Source organism: Bubalus bubalis, chromosome 8 (assembly GCF_019923935.1).
Source record: "Bubalus bubalis isolate 160015118507 breed Murrah chromosome 8, NDDB_SH_1, whole genome shotgun sequence".
NCBI lineage: Eukaryota > Metazoa > Chordata > Mammalia > Artiodactyla > Bovidae > Bubalus > Bubalus bubalis.
In genome coordinates, this window is record NC_059164.1 from 50,158,357 (window position 1) to 50,178,402 (window position 20,046).

The 20,046-nt window shown below is 37.6% G+C and overlaps 1 protein-coding gene across 4 annotated transcripts in view; it reads left to right on the forward strand.

Moving 5' to 3' along the window:
- The window catches only part of CTTNBP2 (cortactin binding protein 2), a 474,139-nt gene that overhangs the window by 365,586 nt on the left and 88,507 nt on the right, over nt 1-20,046 (forward strand). For all 4 annotated transcript variants that reach the window (XM_044946625.2, XM_044946624.2, XM_006071487.4 and 1 more), the window contains one exon: nt 7,169-7,393. In XM_044946625.2, coding sequence (XP_044802560.2) covers nt 7,169-7,393 — 225 coding nt within the window. The remainder of the gene's footprint in view (nt 1-7,168; nt 7,394-20,046) is intronic.

Below are 20,046 nucleotides of genomic sequence, written 5' to 3' on the forward strand. Positions count from 1 at the left end.
AATTCTATTTCAGTGAATTTAATATTCCCACATTTTACCTGCAGGTATGTTAGAACAGTTGAAAGTAAAGTAAGTGATAAACTAAAATTTTTTTTTTATTATATAAGGATTCACATGTGGAATACTATTAAATATTGATATAGATCATTGAAATAGGAACTGTTTAGCAAACTAAATGAGAAAGTTTACTTGAAACATACTCCCTTAAGTCCTTGATAACTGTTTTTGGTATTAAATATATGCTCGTAAAACATAAATTGTAGAGTACCAGGAAATCTTAATAGTGACTACTTTCTGGTAATTGAATCATGGATCTTTTTGTTCCTTTTTTTTCCTTTTATTATATTTTCCAAAGTTTAGCAAACTGTATTTTAAATCAAAATGTAGAGTATGTCAAGTATGCTTATAGGTTTGGATAAACACACTTTGTTGTTTTTTTTTCTATTAACATTGAGTAATAATGCCTCTTTTATAAAATTTAAAATTGTTTTTTGATATGGAAGTTTTATAAGTCATTGTGCATGACTAATCCTGGTAATAGAACCATTATTTATGCAGCCTTAAATAAATAATTGGTATACATGGGGTTTTAAACTGGTAGCTCATTGTTAGAGACATAAAAGGCATGGTTTTAACTGTCTAGCAGTTGTAGATAATCTGCCTGCCAGTGCAGGAGATCCAGGAGACCATGGTTGATTCCCTGGGTGGGGAAGATCCCCTGGAGTAGGAAATGGCAACCCACTCCAGTTTTCTTGCCTGGAGAATCCCATGGACAGAGGAGTCAGGCAGGCTATATAGTCCATGGTGTTGCAAAGAGCTGGACACGGCTGATCAAACACACAGAGGTAAAGATCCAGCAGTTCGCAGCAATTAACTGCCAGGGCAGAGTTGGCAGGTTGGTTCATCTGTGTTCCAGTTCTGATTGATGGATGCTGACTGCCTGGAGAGATGTATTAAGATAAATAGGATTTATCCTGGATTCGGCTTAAAGTGTGTTGAGAGTGTAATAATGTCTACTCTAAGCAAGAGAGCAGAACAATGAGGCATGATGTGCCATTCTTGACCTAGTTAGGGAATAAGGGTAATCTTATTTTTACAGTTGAATGTGGGCCGTATTTCTAGCTGAGATGAACACTGATGGGTATTTGCAAGGTGGTTAAGTGGCAGGCAGAGTCATAATAAAGAACTGACAGATTACTTCTGGCTCTGGTTTCTATGAAATCAAACCATTTCACAGATACTGTTAGAATGCCTGTGAGAAAATAGGTCATTTATTGAAGTATGACTTCCAGATTTTAACCTCAGGCACCAGGTAAATCTAAGTCACTCATAATATATGGTTCACAGTATTTATTATGTATATAACTGGCATGACAGTTTCTGCACATCCAGATTATTTGTCCATGTGCAGGTGGGCTGTTGTGGCTACTCCATGACATCCTCCTCCCGCTTTGCAGGCAAGTTCATGACATGCCTTCCTTTCCTGTGTCCTATGTATGTCTTGCCACGTATCAGTGATGTTTGAAATGTGCTCACTGGACTGATTACTCAGACTTTTTGACATTCTTTAGTCCAGAAAGTTACATTTTGTTCCTGGCTAGTGAATTTCTAAGTCTTTGTAATCACTGAAGGGCAATGAATGTCGTTCTCCAAAAGACTATAGCTTTCACATAGTTGTTCCACCCTCTACAGTCCACTCAAGTACTGTGTATGCGTGTGTGTGTGTTCACGTGCACACACACTGTGTATGAATGTGTAAACTCACTCCTAGAATGACATTTATTTGCAAGTAGGATTTTTTTCCGAGTCCGGCACGACTGAGCGGCTTCCCTTTCACTTTTCGCTTTCATGCATTGGAGAGGGAAGTGGCAACCCACTCCAGTGTTCTTGCCTGGAGAATCCCAGGGACGGGGGAGCCTGGTGGGCTGCCATCTCTGGGGTCACACAGAGTTGGACACGACTGAAGCAACTTAGCAGCAGCAGCAGCAGATAAATTCTCATGTTGGCTGCTTGGAAAAAAATTCCATCCCTCTTGATATTGAACAATAGTATTTCAGGGTTTGAGAGGAGTGTAGCAGTTTAGAAGCAGACGGCCTTCCTAATTTTTTTTTTAAATTTTATTTTATTTTTAAACTTTACATAACTGTATTAGTTTTGCCAAATATCAAAATGAATCCGCCACCGGTATCTGCACCCACCCCATTTCTACCATTTCAGCCGATGTTTGAAATGCTGCCAGACAGATTTCAAAAATCCAGTGCAGCCTATTATTACTTTGGAACAGCTTTGACCCTAAAACATTCCTTTTTATAATGGCAATAATTCTATTCCTTGAGAATAATGAAAATAGTTAAATACTTCTGTAAAGATGAAATGACTTCAGATATTGAAAGATTTATCATGCTTCTATAAGTCTTTTAAGCATTCCTGTTTTCTTTTTCTATTCAGTTCTATCTTCAAGTCCTTTTTGTATTGATCATTCTTTAAATATTTCACCCAGAAGTGAGCCCAGTAGTCCAGAGATTGTCTAGTTCTGATTGATAGATCTTTTCTGTTAATTAATGAAGCCTGATGTGGAGTCTGGATTTGAGGTGTGGAGGGGCAGTGTTCATTTCTTGGTTCACTCCTAGAAGGTAGTGTTGATTGCAGGCCCAAGTGGTTTTCATACTTGTTTCAGTGTTTCTACTCAAGAACTGACTCATATTAATTCCTGTGAAAGTCCGTCTAATCAGACTGGACTCATCATTTGAATCATCCCTTGTGCTTTTGTATCACTGGCACCCTTGGTAGTGGCCCCTGCCTTGTGAGGCTGGAGCTGAAGACTGAATTCCTCTGCAGTCTTCTTGCAGTTAGATCTGTATTAATGCTAGTGGGTTTTGTTTTTTTTTTCTTTTTTTTTTTAAGTTTTCAGATACTCAGTGCCTTTTGATAATATGCTTTTGGGGAAAAGCATATTTAGGAACCATTTTTTTTTATTGGATTGTATTTTGCACTTATGTAGTACTCTCTGAAGAATGAATCTTGAGGGGAAAAAAATGTGTAAGTTTGATTACATTATGTTGGTGTATGGTCAGCAATTGTGAAAGTACATATAGAGCATATGGAAAACTGTTAATTACTTAGAATATTGTCATATTTTTGTCTTTCAAACTTCATTACTATTTCTTTGTATTGATCTGAATAATGTTGTAAGCAGTAATAATTTTTGAAGCCCTTTCTACTATTCCAGAATACTCTAGTCATAAATTACAGAATGCTTCAGAGTAGTCTTTGAAGTAATACTGCCTGGGTTGAATACTAGCTCCTGTTGAAATGACCTTAGGAGAGGAAGTTAATCTTTCTAAGCCTCAGTCTGCTTGTCTATAAAATGTGAATTAGAAAAGTGGTTCTCTCCTGAACTTAATTTTAGGAGAAAATGAATGGGAAACATCTTGCAATAAAAAATAAGCTCAGTGAAATTTACCTTTTGCTAATACTTTTTAATGTTACAAAATCATTCCAGCTTTTCAAAAGACAAATAGAACTGCCTTATGATCCAGCAATCCCACTGCTGGGCATACACACTGAGGAAACCAGAAGGGAAAGAGACATGTGTACTTCAATGTTCATTGCAGCACTGTTTATAATAGCCAGGACATGGAAGCAACCCAGATGTCCATCAGCAGATGAATGGATAAGAAGGCTGTGGTACATATACACAATGGAGTATTACTCAGCCATTAAAAAGAATACATTTGAATCAGTTCTAATGAGGTGGTTGAAACTGGAGCCTATTATACAGAGTGAAGTAAGCCAGAAAGAAAAACACCAATACAGTATACTAACGCATATATATGGAATTTAGAAAGATGGTAACAATAACCCTGTGTATGAGACAGCAAAAGAGACACTGATGTCTAGAACAGTCTTTTGGACTCTGTGGGAGAGGGAGAGGGCGGGATGATTTGTGAGAATGGCATTGAAATACTTACAATATCGTATATGGAACGAGTCACCAGTCCAGGTTCGATGCACGATACTGGATGCTTGGGGCTGGTGCACTGGGACGACCCAGAGGGATGGTATGGGGAGGGAGGAGGGAGGAGGGTTTAGGATGGGGAACACATGTATACCTGTGGTGGATTCATTTCGATATTTGGCAAAACCAATACAATATTGTAAAGTTTAAAAATAAAATTTAAAAAAATAAAAAAAAGAAAAAAAAAAAGACAAACTAATGTGATGTTTGTCAATATGTTCTAAAATTAATTGGGGGTATGTTGTAATTGTGACCTACGATTCAAGTTTTTAGGGTTTTTTTTTTACCGCTAAGAGGATTATATGCTGTAGAAAAAGCTGAATAGCTAAAGTACTTTTCCTTTTATTTTTGCTAATTGAGTCCAACCTACTTCAGTTGATCTTACAGAACAATGAAAGCCAAAAGTAAGAACTCTGTATGTCAGATCCTCCATTAATAATGGCCATGTTTTTATTTCTTGCTTGCAACTTTCTCAGGATTCTATATAGCTTCAGATTCTGATGAAATTATGTTTTTATTTATCAGTGGTTTAAGAGTTTGAGTCTGTTTTTATAATTATAGTTAGCATGTGGCTTCATAATGACTCATTTCCCTGAAATGCATTTCATTCTCAAGTAATTCTGATGCATAATCCAAGAAGTTATCTGCACATTCAGCTATTCCTTTTTTTAGGGAAAGGGCTCTTCAAACTCAGTATTATACACATTTCAAGTCCTTTTTTATTACACAGTATCCTTAAATATTAATACTTTTATATTGATCTGCCCTTATTAAAAGTAATGTGGTACATTCAAGATTAAGAACTCTGCTACAAAGAAAGATGTACTAAGAAAGGTAGACTTCTTACAATAATGTTAAAAGAAATACTTCCATAGTTGAAAAATGAGAACCCCTGCTTAAAATGTAAGTTTCAGCAGGGGACCTATATAATAATAAATATGGATGCTAAAATGAGGACCAAGATGCCAGATTTTCAGAAGAAATTTGAAATCCACATTTGACTTTTAAACTCCAAACCCACATTGAGGGTATAAAAAATCTAATTGTTGGAGATTCAAGAGAGAAAGGATTTTTATCCAGGGGCATTTCTCTGGAGAGAATGCTGTGCCTCCTGCCCCATCTAGTTGCTTTTCCCTTCATCTCAGGAAGAAGTAATTTTACTTGGTTGTTAAAATGTAAGTTTCAGCTGGTAAGGCCAGTTTATCGACTGAACCATTCAGGTAGAGGGCTCCTGTTCCCCTCACTTCCATCTTCATTCTTTACCTCTGGTCCCTTCCAATCTGGAGAGGATGAAAATAACTAGGAAAGACAGGGAGAAAATTGAATGAAAGAAGACAGGTTTTCTTAAACACTTCCTTCCCAGGTGGTGCAGATCCTAGCTGGGGAAGAGAAGCCATCATACCACTGAAGTTGGATATTCTAAAAACCAAATTGAGATTTTTATATTTTAAAGTGACTATAGGTATTATTGGAGAAGGCAATGGCACCCTACTCCAGTACTCTTGCCTGGAAAATCCCATGGACAGAGGAGCCTGGTAGGCTGCAGTCCATGGGGTCGCTAGGAGTCGGATCCAACTGAGCGACTTCACTTTCACTTTTCACTTTCATGCATTGGAGAAGGAAATGGCAACCCACTCCAGTGTTCTTGCCTGGAGAATCCCAGGGACGGGGGAGCCTGGTGGGCTGCCGTCCATTGGGTCGCACAGAGTTGGACATGACTGGAGCGACTTAGCAGCATAGGTATTATATCAGATAGAAATGATTAGAAAAACCATGGGGACTATCCCAAGTGTTCACTCAGGGGTGGAAGATGAATAATCACGTTGAATAAAAATTAAAAGAAAAAAGTTAGGATAAAATGAAATTGCTTTTGTAATTGCATCTCTAAAATAATACTTATTTAGTGCATTGATTATATAATTGAAGAATCTAGAAATACCAAATGTTTTTTGACTTACAAACCACTTTGATTTTTTAAGTTTAAAATAATCCTCTGAAAGATAGCTTAAATTTTATGGTGAACTGGACTTTTCTTAAATTATATTTTCTAATCTAATTTGGTAATAGGAAAAGAAATGTTAGGTTTTCTCACTTGTCATTTGCATTGTGTTTATCTACTTGTTGGCTTGCTGATAGTGGTCTTAAAATGGAAAAGTTGAGTTGGTCAGTGCAGTTGGTTTAAATTAAGGAAATGTATGTAATATTTCTTTAGAAAACATCTTTGACATTTTGGAAAATTAAGCTTGATTTATTGTAAAGTAATTTAGTTTTTCCACTGGCAGTGGCATAGAATAATTTTTTTCTAGTAGCTATTCAGAATGACCTGAGTTAGGAAAATGTTGCTCATTTTCAATATATTCCTACTACTATTTTCCTGCTATTTTCCATTTTATGCAAAGGCCATTGTAGGCTAATGATAGAAAATTGCATTTAGTGCCAAGTGGATGTGAAATTAACTTTGACGCTGATGGACTGACATTTAAAGTAAAATGAGGTTACATTCTTTCCTGGGATTCTATGAACTATATTTTAATGTCCTTCAGTTATGAGAAGACATTTGCATCTTCCTAATTTTCTGGGTTTTTTGTTTATTTTTTTTGGTAGTTGGTCACATTTCACAAAATGTGAATGTTGTGATTTTTGACATTAAAAAATCCATGAAATATTTTCTTCAAATATTTATAAAATTCTTTCTGACTATACAAAACTTGGAGATTTATATTTTGTGACTTAACATGGTGAAGATTATATGAAATATAAGTTCTATAAACATTATTTTGCCTGTTTTTTATTTTTTGTTATAAAAATTATTTTAATTGTTGATATTTATTTTACTTTAAATGAGAAAAGACTGCACCTAAAATTCAGAACCTTGAAGGGGTCCGCATCATGAGAAAAAAACTGTTTTTGCATCTTTTGCAATTTAAAAGACTATATTCTTAAAGGAAGAACTTTTGAACATAGCTTGGCAGACTGGCCAGGGTTTGAGGTCACAGTCTCCTTACTTCTCACCGCCTGACATCACACGTAAGCCATGACTCATGACAGTTGTGAATACCATTTGGAGCAGTATCTACAAAACTTCATATAAATATTTTTCTGTATATTTTCATTTCTTTTCCTGAATACATTCCTCTGATTTTGTTCTAGGCTCGCAGGAAGGAGGTATTTATCCAGGAACGGTATGGGAGATTTAATTTAAATGACCCATTCCTGGCACTACAGAGAGACTATGAAGCAGGTGCCAGCGATAAAGAGAAGAAACCAGTTTGTACCAACCCCCTCTCCATCCTCGAAGCAGTCATGGCACACTGCAGAAAAATGCAAGAAAGGATGTCCACACAGCTGGCTGCTGCTGAGAGCAGACAAAAGAAGGTATTGAGACTTTCCAATAGTCTTTCTTCCCATAACACAGTGTAGAATGAGGAGACCACTTCCGAGGTTGTTGTGTTGTTCTTAAATGCTGTATTTTCAGGAATGCAAAATACTGACAAATTATGGAGACCCTTCTCAAATGTAACTCAAAAATAACACTAAATCATAAAAGAAGTATGAAAAATTATGTTTCCCATAATAGTTACTATGATGCTTTCATTAAAATAGGGATTTTTGGAGGGAGAGTCTGTTTCCTAATGCCCTAAGGCATGCTTAACTGCTCAATGGGTGATCCAGTAACGCAACCAGGACTGATCATACGGTGGCATCCCCAACTTTCTTAATCTAGCTTCTGTCTCCTATATTTCTTTGCAATTAGAAATTATTATTATTTTTTTAATGAAAATAGTATGAGAATAGAATGAAAGTTTGCTTAGTATATGCAATCTCATAACATGTCATTTGAAGTTCTGGTTCGTCTCAAACTCGCCTCTGGGGTCTGAGTGTCTGCTGCAGACCTCCAGGCTCCTGCTCACATGTGTTTCATTAAAACCAGCCTCCTCCGCCTGCCTCACCTCCCCCAGCAACACAAATACACATTTATTGCACTGAGCACAGGCTTCAAAGAGTCCTAAGCGATGAAAGCTTTCTGTGATCAACCATAAGGAAATAGAAGTTTAAATTTTTTGTCCTTCTGATACACTGCTGAGACGACTGATTCCCTTTATTAGAAAAGAGTGAGGAAGACAGAGAAGGTAATGATGTCTGGTATGATTAGAATTAAAAGTAGTATGTTCTTCCAACCATTATTAAAACATAAAATAAGTCTTCTATTTGTCCTTTTCAGAGAATTTGTTATAGCTCACACTTAACACCTGATTAACAGTTAACCTGAATGCACTATACTATATAAATATTTATGATGCTGTCATTATAAATTAATGACTGTGTGGGCTTTCTCCCTGTAATTATTTCTTTGCAGTAATATATATTTGCTGGTGCTCTGGGATAGGTGTTGAATAAAAGCAAACCTTTGCTCAGTATGCACATGGTAGAAAACTAAAGCATGAGTAAATAATAAAGAATAGACGGTCTTCCCTGCATGTGAGACCGAATCACACCGTTTTACTCTGGACTCTACATACCATCTACAAAGCCCTGCAGACAACCACTGAGATCTCTAGAGCTTTTCAAAAATCCCCACAAACCACATAAGCTAAGAGCCAGTGTGTTTCCGTTGATGTCACTAAGGCTCACTTGTATGTCTTGGATGAGACACATTTCAATTACGTTCTTAATGTGTCAAATGAGCTATTTCATAATAAAGTACGTCTGCTGGGGTTGTGCTGTATTATCAAAAATCAAGAAAATATTTTGTTTTTGTTGTAGTTTTCATTCAATACATAAAATGCATGCTTTACCAAATTTTACTTCAGTTTTGCATTTTATCTATCATTTGTCTTATAAGAGAGGAAAAAAAGTTGAATCAAAGCTTTGAGTTCAATTCTGAGTTGAATCAAAGCTCTTATTATCTAGTTGATTTTTTTTTTTTAATCAGCTTACATCCTGTTTGTTTCTGAATGCCTGGGTCATTTCCAACCTGGCTGGAAGTGAAAGGAAATTGTTTCTGTCCTATGGGTCCTGAGAGGCTGGTATGGAATGAGCCAATGATCTGTCTCCCACGTATTACGGAGACACAGAGGTCCTTTATGGCCACATTGACTGGCTGTGCCGTCTCAGTGAAGGGTCTTTCTGAATGGCAGTGCTACCTTTTGTCCCTAAAGGATATTCTATCCAGTAGCTTGTAACATGTGAGGAGAGTAACTGTTTGTACTCTAATCCTGGATCTTTATTTATGAAGAAAATAAGGTAACATAGCAGCTGATAAGACCAGAGTCATTTCAGCAATAAAATTACCTGTCACCTCAACTCTTGAGAGTAAATATATTAACCAGACATCGTCAGGTCTCTTACATGTAGAATAAATGGCAGCTTTAGAAATCTAAAAGCATTAAGACACAGAAATCCTTTATTTTAAATGAACCCAGGTCATCAAATCACTGCCAGAGCAAAAGTCAGGGAAAGCAAAGGTCCTATTATCTTCAGTTCAAGTATTTATTATCTGACACTGGGCAGAGCTCTGTGGTGATTCTAAGACATTTGGCCTGAACACTGCTCTGCTTGGCCTCTCTAGGTGGGAGAAGAAGCTTAGCACTCATTCATGCATTGGTTCCTGCTGAGACTACTAATAGGAGGGTTAACTGGTAATTTGCCTGCCAGGAAAATTTGGGCAAGAGTCAATTTGGCAAATGGACTGAGCCTCAAGCCACTTTGCATAAACTAATGGGTAATCATCATGGGGAAATTTGCCTCTGGTAATATACCAGTTAGAGGCAGTAACCCAGGTGGTTATTATTTGGGTTTTTACTTTTTATCTTGTGCATCATCTGGTGATACAGCTTCTGTTCTAATTTATTTTCAGTCATTTTATTCATACATAGTATAATTTCTAGCCTGGAAATAGAAAACATCTTTTAATTTGAGCAGAGCTTATAAAAGAAAAAAAGCAAAAATAACAACCAGGAAATTCAGAAGGGGGCAGTTTTTTTCACCAGAGAAAAAACTCAAAGTAGTTCTGTGTATTAGATAGAGCTCCTTCTAGGTAGGGCTTCCCTGGTGGCTTTGCAGTAAGGAATCTGCCTGCAATGCAGGAGATGCCGGTTCTGTCCCTGGATTGAGAAGATCCCCTAGAAAAGGAAATGGCAAACCGCTCCAGTATTCTTGCCTTGGACCTCCCTTGGACAGAGGAGCCTGGCAGGCTACAGTCCATGTGGTCGTAAAAGAGTTGGATGTGACCAAAGCGACTAAAAACGAAACAGAAACAACCTCTTAGGTGGCAGCTCGGCACAGTGAGGTCAGTTGCATGACAGTAGATGCATCAGGCAGAATGTGTAGTCACAAGCAATTCCAGTATTCATGGAGTTCATGGGAAACAGCATTTATTTGTTGGCTACTAGCATGGTAGAGCATGGCTGGGGGAACTAGGGAACCAGCTCTTAGCAGCCAGCATCTCTGACGAATGCTCACTGTAGATGTAATCTGCAGTGGCTGATCCTTCTACTGAGCTGGATACTGAAGCTGGCTGGCACCAGACTGCACGACTGCCGTCACTGCTCTGGGTCTTGGGCGGTGCTTCCCCTAGCCCTGCTGCTTTGCGTCACCCATTGCCTAGTTGATGCCTAAGAGTAGGTGCATTTGATTGGCCAAGCTCAGGCCACACGCGTTCTCCTTAGCTCCAAGACCAGGAAAGCAACTATTGGCTGTATTTGAACTACCGCAGGAGAGAACCATCAGTGCAAAATTCCCCTGACATAGAAAGGAGTTTCAGCTGTTAGTCAACCAAAGAAGTGATGAATGGACCAGAAAAGAGCAATGAAAACATGTTTTATTCCATATGCCTCTTTCTTCACATTGTAAATAATTGTAATTCATTTTGCTATTTGTACTCACTGTTTTCTGCTTCATGGTTATAACATACAAATATAATTTAATTTTACATTGTTTTCTAGACTTTTGCTCAAGGATAACATGGTAGAGAAACATCTAAAATAACATTTTTAGGAAGAGTATATCAGCGTCTTTGTACATGAATGATTGTTTTCAACTCCTTCCCGAGTCTGTTTTTATATAACTCATTATTACAGTTCAAAATGCATTTTGACTCCCCAGGGAGCCCTGTAGAGCAAGCATTAAGGGGAGCTGGAGACTGAGATTTGCAGCTTTGAGCCAGGACATGTAGGGGAGAATAGTTTCCCTTATCCATGTCTTCTCTTGAAACTCTAGATCAAGAGGAAGGGGCAGATGAGAAGTGCAGAGCCTAACAGCTGACTGACTGGTTGTTATAGCCCCAATAAGGAAGAAAATCTCCTACATCTTACTGTTATGTACTTGTTTACCAGGACTGGGCAGTTGCTGGTGGGGATGACCCTGTAGAAAAGAGGAAAAGGGTGCAGTGAGTGTTAAAAGATTTGAGGGAGCATTAAGAAATATGATTAGATGTCATAAAAGTGTTTTGTGATTGTGACAGACATGCAGTCTGCTTTCTCCTTTTACAAATGACCAGAATTGCTTTCCTCTCTCTTTTCCACTTCGAATTAGAACTAATTGCCTTTACATTGCTGCTCTGCTCCCTCCTACATAGTTTTCCCTTTCATTCTGGAAAAACAGTTGTTTGGTGCCTCTTCATTCATGGCTCCCAGTCTGGGTGCTATTCTTGGAGGAACCACCCACTTTCTCACTACCAGTGAAGCTGTGTTGGCTCTTCTAAGCTCTTCCATACAACTTGCTGCTTTTTTGCAAAAGGCTTTGGTGATACTGCTCCATGCAAAATTTCCCCTGAGCCATTACTTGAAAGTGGTTGTGAGTAGATATAAATTGGATAATAGTAGAGCAGAATCAACTGGAACTCGGTAATCTTTATACACAAAGGGCATGGTTCCTTCATAATCACAATAGAGTGCAGTTGAATTGGGGAGGAAGTCGATTCCTACCCCTAACCATCAGGTCCACAGACCCTGGATCACTGCTCAAAATTGTCCCAGATTTGGCCTCTGAGAGCCCTTTTAAGCTACTCCTTTTGATATATTCCCATAATTCCTATAGCACATTCTTATTACAGAAGGATTTTTTTTTTCTTACAGACTATCATACACTTGTCTTATCCCAACCCCTGGGATTAGCTATTACATACAGAAGCTGTTATTTTCATTCCTTTCTAATGGAAAGTAGAAGTGAATCTAGAGCTAGGAAATTATGCATACTTATCATATTCATAAACATTTTATATACACACATATCTGTATCTTTATTTATCTATAGTGAGTTCATACTTACTGACACCTCTGATTTTAATCCAAAGGGTACATTCTTATCCTTTATTTAGAACTAACTTTTCCTACAGTGAGAAAGCTGTCAGCTATTATACTTCACTATATTACTCATTTACTGCAGCCTAGAACACACAGGGCTTCCATGGTACCTTGGCTGGTAAGGAATACGACTTTAATGCAGGAGCCCCTGGTTCAATTCCTCGGTCAGGAAGAGCCCCTGGAGAAGGGATAGGCTACCCATTCCAGTATTCTTGGGCTTCTTTGGTGACTCAGACTGTAAAGAATCTGCCTACAATATGAGAGAACTGAGTTTGATCCCTGTGTTGGGGAGATGCCTTGAACGAGGGCATGGTAACCCACTTCAGTATTCTGGCCTAGAGAATACCCATGAACAGAAGAGCCTTAAGGGCTGCGGTCCATGGGGTCACAAAAGGTCAGACACGACTAAGTGACTAAGCACAGCGCAACACAGAACACAGAATCCATAGCACTGTAAAAAAAAAGCAAAAATGCAAACCTGAAATTCACTATTATTTATCCCCTTTAAAGAGAGATTTACATTAAATCTCACTTTAAAGTAAAATTTGCATAAGTGCACAAATTGATGTTTTAAAAATGCATATACTTGTGTAACCTGTACCTCTTACAAGATAGAAAATATTTCCATTACCACTGAAAGTTTCCTGGAGTATCTTCTCAATAATTATCTCCACCACTTCAGGCAGCCACTGAACACGCCTCTGATTTTTTTTTTTTATCGTGGATTAGTCTTATCTCTGTACTGCAACTTTAGGTAAAAAAGATGACTGCAATTAAACAATGAGCCTTCTGTGTACAAACTGTAAGTCTTTCAACTTTGGTTTTATTTATGAAAATTGTCTTGTCTGTTCTAGATTGTTTGCATTTCCATGAAAGTTTTCTTTGAAAGTTTTCAGGGATGAAATTTCATTGACCTTTAAATATGTTGAGAATTCACATCTTTAACAATAGTCTTCCAATCCATGATTATAGTATTTCTCTTGATTTGTTGAGATCTTTATGGTTTCTTTCAGCAGTGTGTTATTGTTTTTAGTTTAGTAGTATTAAATGTCTTTTGTTAGGCTTATTTCTAAATATTCGGTGCTGTAATAAACACATTATTTTTGACAAACATTTGTTGCTAGCGTGCAGGTACTCAGTTGATTTTTGTATGTTGACATTGTATCCTGTGATCTTGCTAAACTTGCTTATTAGATTTAGCAGTTGTTGTGTATATTTTATATGATTTTGTAGGTAAATAAGCATGTTATCTGTGAATAAAACCCATTTTAATTCTTCCTTTCCAAATTGCCTACCTGCCTTCCCCTTCTCTTTTCCCCATCATTTCACTGACCAGAGCCCAGAGCCGTCAGAACAATGTTGATCAGAAGCAGTGAGTGAAGACTTGAAAGGCCTTTCCTTTCCTTAGGGAGAAAACAGGCTGTTTCATGGTTAAGTATGATGGTAGCTGCGCTTTTTTATAGATGTCTTTTATCTCATTGAGGTTTCATGCTGTTCTTTATTGAGTAGTTTTTATCATTAATGGGTTTTGAATTTTGTAAAATGGTTTATCTGCATCTATGGCTGTGGTCATGATTTTTCTCTTTATTTTGTTAATGCGATGAATCTTACTAATTGCTTTTCAAATATTAAACCAACTTGGATTCCTGTAGTTAACTTTAGTGGGTAACCTTTTATCATTTTTTTTAAATATTACTGGATTCAGTTTGCCTGTATCTTGCTGCAGAGTTCTGTTTCTGTGTTCACGAGTGGTAATTTTTCTGTGAATTTTAAAACAATTGTTTTGATATGAAAGTAATTCTGGATTCATAAAGGAAATTGGAAGTATTCCCTTCTCTTTTTTGAAAGAGTATATATAGGTTTGGTTTTGATGTTTGGTTGAAGTTACTAGTAAATCATATGAGTTGAGGGTTTTCTTTAGGGGAAAATTTTTATTTGTAAATTCACTTTCTTTTGAAGATATAAAGCTATTCCATTCTTTTACTCCATTTTATGTCAGTTCTGAAAGTTGTATGCTTCAGAGGAATTGGATTTGTTGAATGTTTTGACACAAGGGTTTTCATCATTATCTTTTTAATGTTCATTTCATAGTGTTACCCCATCCTTTATTCCTGTTATTTGTGTTTTTTTATATCTATTTCTTAATCTGTTTTTTAACAATGTTAATGATATTTTAGATTAAAACCAACTTTTGGCTTTGTAAATTTCTCTCTCGTTTGTTTTCTCTTGTATTTTCATTGATTTCTTACCTGTGCTATTTCTTACCTTTGTTATTTCTTTCTTTTCACTTTGTATTTTGTTCACTTTTCCTAACTTTTTAAGGTAACACTTAGATAATTAATTTGAGACAAAACTTTTAAAAAAAATTTTACTGAAGTATAGTTGACTTACAATATTGTGTTTAATTTCTGCTCTATTAGCAAAGTAACTCAGTTATACATTTATATATTCATTTTCATATGCTTTTCCATTATGATTTTACCACAGGATATTGAATATAGTTCCTTGTGCTGTACAATAGAAATTTGCTTATCCATCCTATATATAATAATTTATATCTGCTAAGGCAACACTCCTATCCTCCTCTCCTCCCTCCTTGGCAAGCACAAGTCTGTCCTCTGTGTCTGTGAGTCTGTTTTTGGTTTGTAGATAGGTTCATTTGTGTCATACTTTAGATTCCACATGTGAGTGATATCCTATTGTATTTGTCTTTTTCTTTCTGACTTCCTTAACTTAATGTGATAATCTGTAGGTCCATCCATCCATGTTGCTGCAAATAGCTGAGGCCTGGCGTGCTGCAATTCATGGGGTTGCAAAGAGTTGGACACGACTGAGCGACTGAACTGAACTGAATAATTAGCAGTAACAGGCATCTTTTCATCTGCCTGTTAGACATCTGTATGTCTTCTTTGGGAGACAACTCTTCTAAAGCAATTATCAATGTAATTTTCTATGTATTTTCTGCTTTATCTGCCTTTGAGTACTCCTTTTGCTCTACATCCAACAAACTTTGATATGTTATTTTTATTTTCAATTAGCTCAAATGTTTTCTAATTTCCCTTGTGATGTCTTCTTAAACTTCGGTACTATTTAGAAGTGTGTTTTAATTTTGAATTTTGGGGTATTATTAATATCTTATTGTGATTTATAATTTAATTCTCCTGCAGTCAGAGAGTATATTCTGTAAGATTTTAGTCTTGTAATTTTTTGTTGGTTTTTAATAGTGCAACGAGTGTGTCATCTGTAGTCCTTGGGTATTCTGTTCCATAGCATCTGTCAGGCCAGGTGTTCTCCATCGTGTTATCCACAGCTACTGTATTCTTGCTGATATTTCAATCTAGATCTTTAGCAAGATATGATTGTTATTAGAAATTTGTTTATTTCCCCCTTTACTTCTATCCAATCTCACTTCATGTATTTTAGAGAATGATTCAGCCATCATCTATAATGTAGTTTCTCTGTATGTAATGTGTGTTTTTCTCTGGCTGCTTCAAGGTTATTTGTTAGTTTTGTTTTCATTGGTTTTACTATGATGTCCTAGTTATGGTTTTCTTTATATTTATCCTGCTTTGGGATTTCTGAGCTTCCTGGATCTTTTTTTTTTTTTAACCAAATTTGTGAATTTTGGCCATATTTTCTTTTAATATATTTTTCTTCTCGTTCTGGAAATCTAGTTCTGTGGAATTTAGACCACTTTGTATTGTTCTACAGTGAGATGCTCTTCACTTTTTCAGTTCACTTTTATTGTTTCTCAAATTGGATACTTCCTTTTGCTCTGTTTTCAAATCCATTGGTTTTTTCTTTGCTTTTTTAGTTTTCCTCTTTCAAATCTTCTATTAAGCTCATTAAGACATATTTTTCCATTTTAGATATTATTCTTTTATAGATTTTCCATTTGTTTCTAGTTTCCATTCCTATGCCAAGACTCCCATTTTGTTCCATCACCACGACCGTGTTTTCTTTGAAAATGGCTGCTTTAGGGTTCTTGTCTGCTAATTTCAGTAGAAGTCACCATAAGCTCAGTTTCTATTTGAGTACATTTATCTTATGGATCACTTAAAACTATTTTTGCATGTCCAATAATTTTTTAATGCATACTAGACATTATGGATGATGTGGTACAGAGACCGTGGAGTCTGTTATCTTCCAAAGAGTGTAAGTAGTTAACTTGATTAGATTCATAGTCCAAACTCTGACTTTTTGCAGTTGGCAGTAGCTAAAATATTTGCTCATTTCTATTAGTGGCTCAGTAGTAGCCTCTGTGATTAAATGTGGACTTTCTCCTATGCTTGCATGCTAAGTCATTCCATCTCTTTGTGACCCCATGGACTGTAGCAGCCAGGCTCCACTGTTCATTGGATTCTCCAGACAAGAGTACTGGAGTAGGTTGCCATGCCCTCCTCCTGGGGATCTTCCCGGCCCAGGGATCAAGCCCGTGTCTCTTGCATCTCCTGCACTGGCCGGCAGGTTCTTTACCAGTAGTGCCCCCTGGGAAGCCTGGACTTGCTCATACAAATATGGAATTCACGAGTCTGCCAGTGACACTGGTGAGGGTACTTGGAGCAGCTTTCATTTCATCCTCTGGTTCCTCAGGCAGCATCAGGGGTGCTTTGTGCTTGCGCTCTTGTTGCCAGTGCTGTCAGGACAGGGAATAGCCCTCACCTGAAAAGCTGTCCAAGGGCAAATCTCATCCAGTGCTGTTGGTTTCTTTCTAACGGGAGGGTGTACTCCTCTCCTATTTCTGTCAGTTTTATTGCTCTCCAGAGTCTTCAAACAGGTATTTTCTTAATATTGTTTCAAGGGTTTATCATTATTATCTGCATGAGTAGGTAGTCTAATAAAAGTTGTTTCACCATTACTGATAGTGAAACTTTCTCTGATGTACTTTGTATTGTTGTAATTACTGTCTGACTTATAAAGACATCATCTATGTGTTCAGTACAGTCCATTCTCTAGCTCTTTGTTTGCATGTAAATGTGTTTTCACAGGGAAAACACTGAGCAAAACTGACATTTTGAAATAGCACAAAGCTAACATTTTTTAGTGCTATACACAATGGTAAATAAATGTGTTGCCTTGTTTAATCCTGTAATGTAGTCACTATTTTTGTTCTGTTGTGCAGTTAAAAGAACCCTCCTTCAGAGGGAAAACTTACCAAGGTTACACAGCCAAGAAGGTGGGATTAGAACTTAGTATTGTACTTCTTGGCTTCCCAGGTAGCACAGTGGTAAAGAATCAGCCTGCCAATGCAGAAGATACAAGAGATGCAAGTTCAGTCCCTGGGTCAGGAAGATCGCCTGGAGTAGGAAATAGCACCCCACTCCAGTATTCTTGCCTGGAGAGTTCCATGGACAGAGGAGCTTGGTGGGCTACAGCCCATGCGATCACAGAGAGTCAGATATGATTGAGCATGCACGCATGCTGTAACTACACTTCTTACTCTTTAAAACAGAAGAACTTTATCTTTGGGTCAGAATAATCAAGGACATTTTTTAAATATAAAAATTATTTTTTGAGTTTTGGAGTACATTTATATGCTTATTGGAAGGAGCAGATAGAGAGGGGGATGTTTAATGTTTATACAGAGCAGTGTGGTCACTAATGGAGCAAGTCAGAGGTGACAGGAATAATGAAGTTAATTGTTGAAGAAAGTCTGACCTTCAGCAGTTGGAAACATCGTTCCCTTAGAGTGAAGGGAAGGATGAATGGATTGATATGGCTGTAAAAAAGCTTAAGGGAGGAGACGGGATGTGCAGGGAATGAGTTAGTCTGAATGTTCTTGATCAAAGAGTCTGTTAGGGGAGACTGAGAGTCACTTGAGCTGTCATTGGGTGAAGTATTGGGGAGAATGACAGAGGTTTAAATATCCCCTGAAATAGTAAATGGTAGAGGAAGCTAAACAGAGTTAGGTAGAGTGATTGATGATTGGGGCTCAGAACTCAATTGAGTTGGGAGCCATGTGTAGTAGGCGCATCAATTATGTGATTTTCTCTGTGCTCTGCTATCTGTAGTGAGATTAAAAGACGCATGTTTGTCTGAGATAGGATTTATAAGGCACGAATGATGGAAGAACAGAGATAAAAAAGAATAATGGCTGCTTTTCTAGAAGTATAGTTTTCTGTTTAGATACCTGAGATTAGTTGAGTTGGAAGTCTCTTTAATTCGATTCTAAAATGTAAGAGATGAAAGTTGTTTCAAAAATAGAGTGAGATGACCCAGTATAGAAATACCATGGGCTGCATGTGTGGTGTGGTGAGGAAAACTTGAAACAGTTGGAGCCGTAAATGAGTGCCAGGATCCTGATACTGATCCACTGGACCACATCAGGGAAATCACTAACTTGTCCTCTATTTGGCTGTTCTGTAAAGTGCAAGTAGCCCTTAAATTCTAGAAGACAATGTTTTTGTTTCCACATCGAGGTAGATTATGAAAATCATATTTTAAAAATGAGATGAAAATTGACCTGATTTGTGCTTTTTTCCTCTGTTGGTTGCTATAAGAATTTGGAAGGGGGGTTAATACAAAACCTATTGAATATTTTCTCTATACTTCTAACTTTCTGTATGTCTTCATAGCAACCTACTTTGATGCATTTAGAAGAATTAAAAGTGCTTTAGCTATGAATAAGTTCAACTTCCTGTGAGGCACCCAGATGAATAAAATACAGGTATAAATCAAGTATGCTGCTGAGTCACTTCAGTCGTGTCCGACTCTGTGCAACCCCATAGATGGCAGCCACCAGGCTCCCCCGTCCCTGGGATTCTCCAGGCAAGGCCACTGGAGTGGGTTGCCATTTCCTTCTCCAATGCATGAAAGTGAAAAGTGAAAGTGAAGTCGCTCAGTCGTGTCCGACTCTTAGCAACCCCATGGACTGCAGCCTACCAGGCTCCTCCGTCCATGGGATTCTCCAGGCAAGAGTACTGGAGTGGGGTGCCATCGCCTTCTCCGTAAATCAGCTATAGGACAGCACTATTGTTCCTCAAATATCACCTAATCTACTTATGAAGGCAACCCCCAAATTTCATGTGTCTCTGATTATTCTTGGGGAATTATTTGGATTCCTGATCACCTCTTTATAGGACCTATTGCAATGCTATTCAGTGACTTCTTCAAAGCCAGAAGGATCCCCAAATAAATGAATAATGCCTCTGACTGTCCCCTGGGCAGTGAGCCATTCTTTGCTTTTGGTCTCATGTCTGACTGAGGGGGATGGAGGAGTAGATTTAATGGTGAGGAACAGGAACACATTCTCAACTGATGGATCATAAGAGCATTTCCTGTCTCTGTTATTGATTAGTTAAAGCCAAGTTAAATAATTACTGTCTCTCTTGAGAGTATATTTGTGTTTAACCTCTGAGGATAGGTGAGTCCTTTCCGTGTCTTTAATCTGGTAGATCTGCTTTAACCTTGATGATCTGTAAGCCCCTTTATGGACCACCATGAAGACATTGTCTCTAGTTGGGAAAACAAGGCATGTGGACCCGCTTGGCTGCTACAGCCCAGCTTGAGATGTATCCCTCACAAGCACTTCATGGCGCCTTCCCTGGAGAAAAGTGAGAAACTTGGGTGAAGATGTTAGAATTGTATCTGTGTATCAGAAAGGCCCTCCCTCGGTTGCTTGGAAGATTGATGTTTCTATGAACTATGTTAATTTCATTAATTCAGACACAGAAGCAAAGAAGACAGAGTCCCTGCCCTCATGAATCCTGTTCTAGTTGGGGGTAG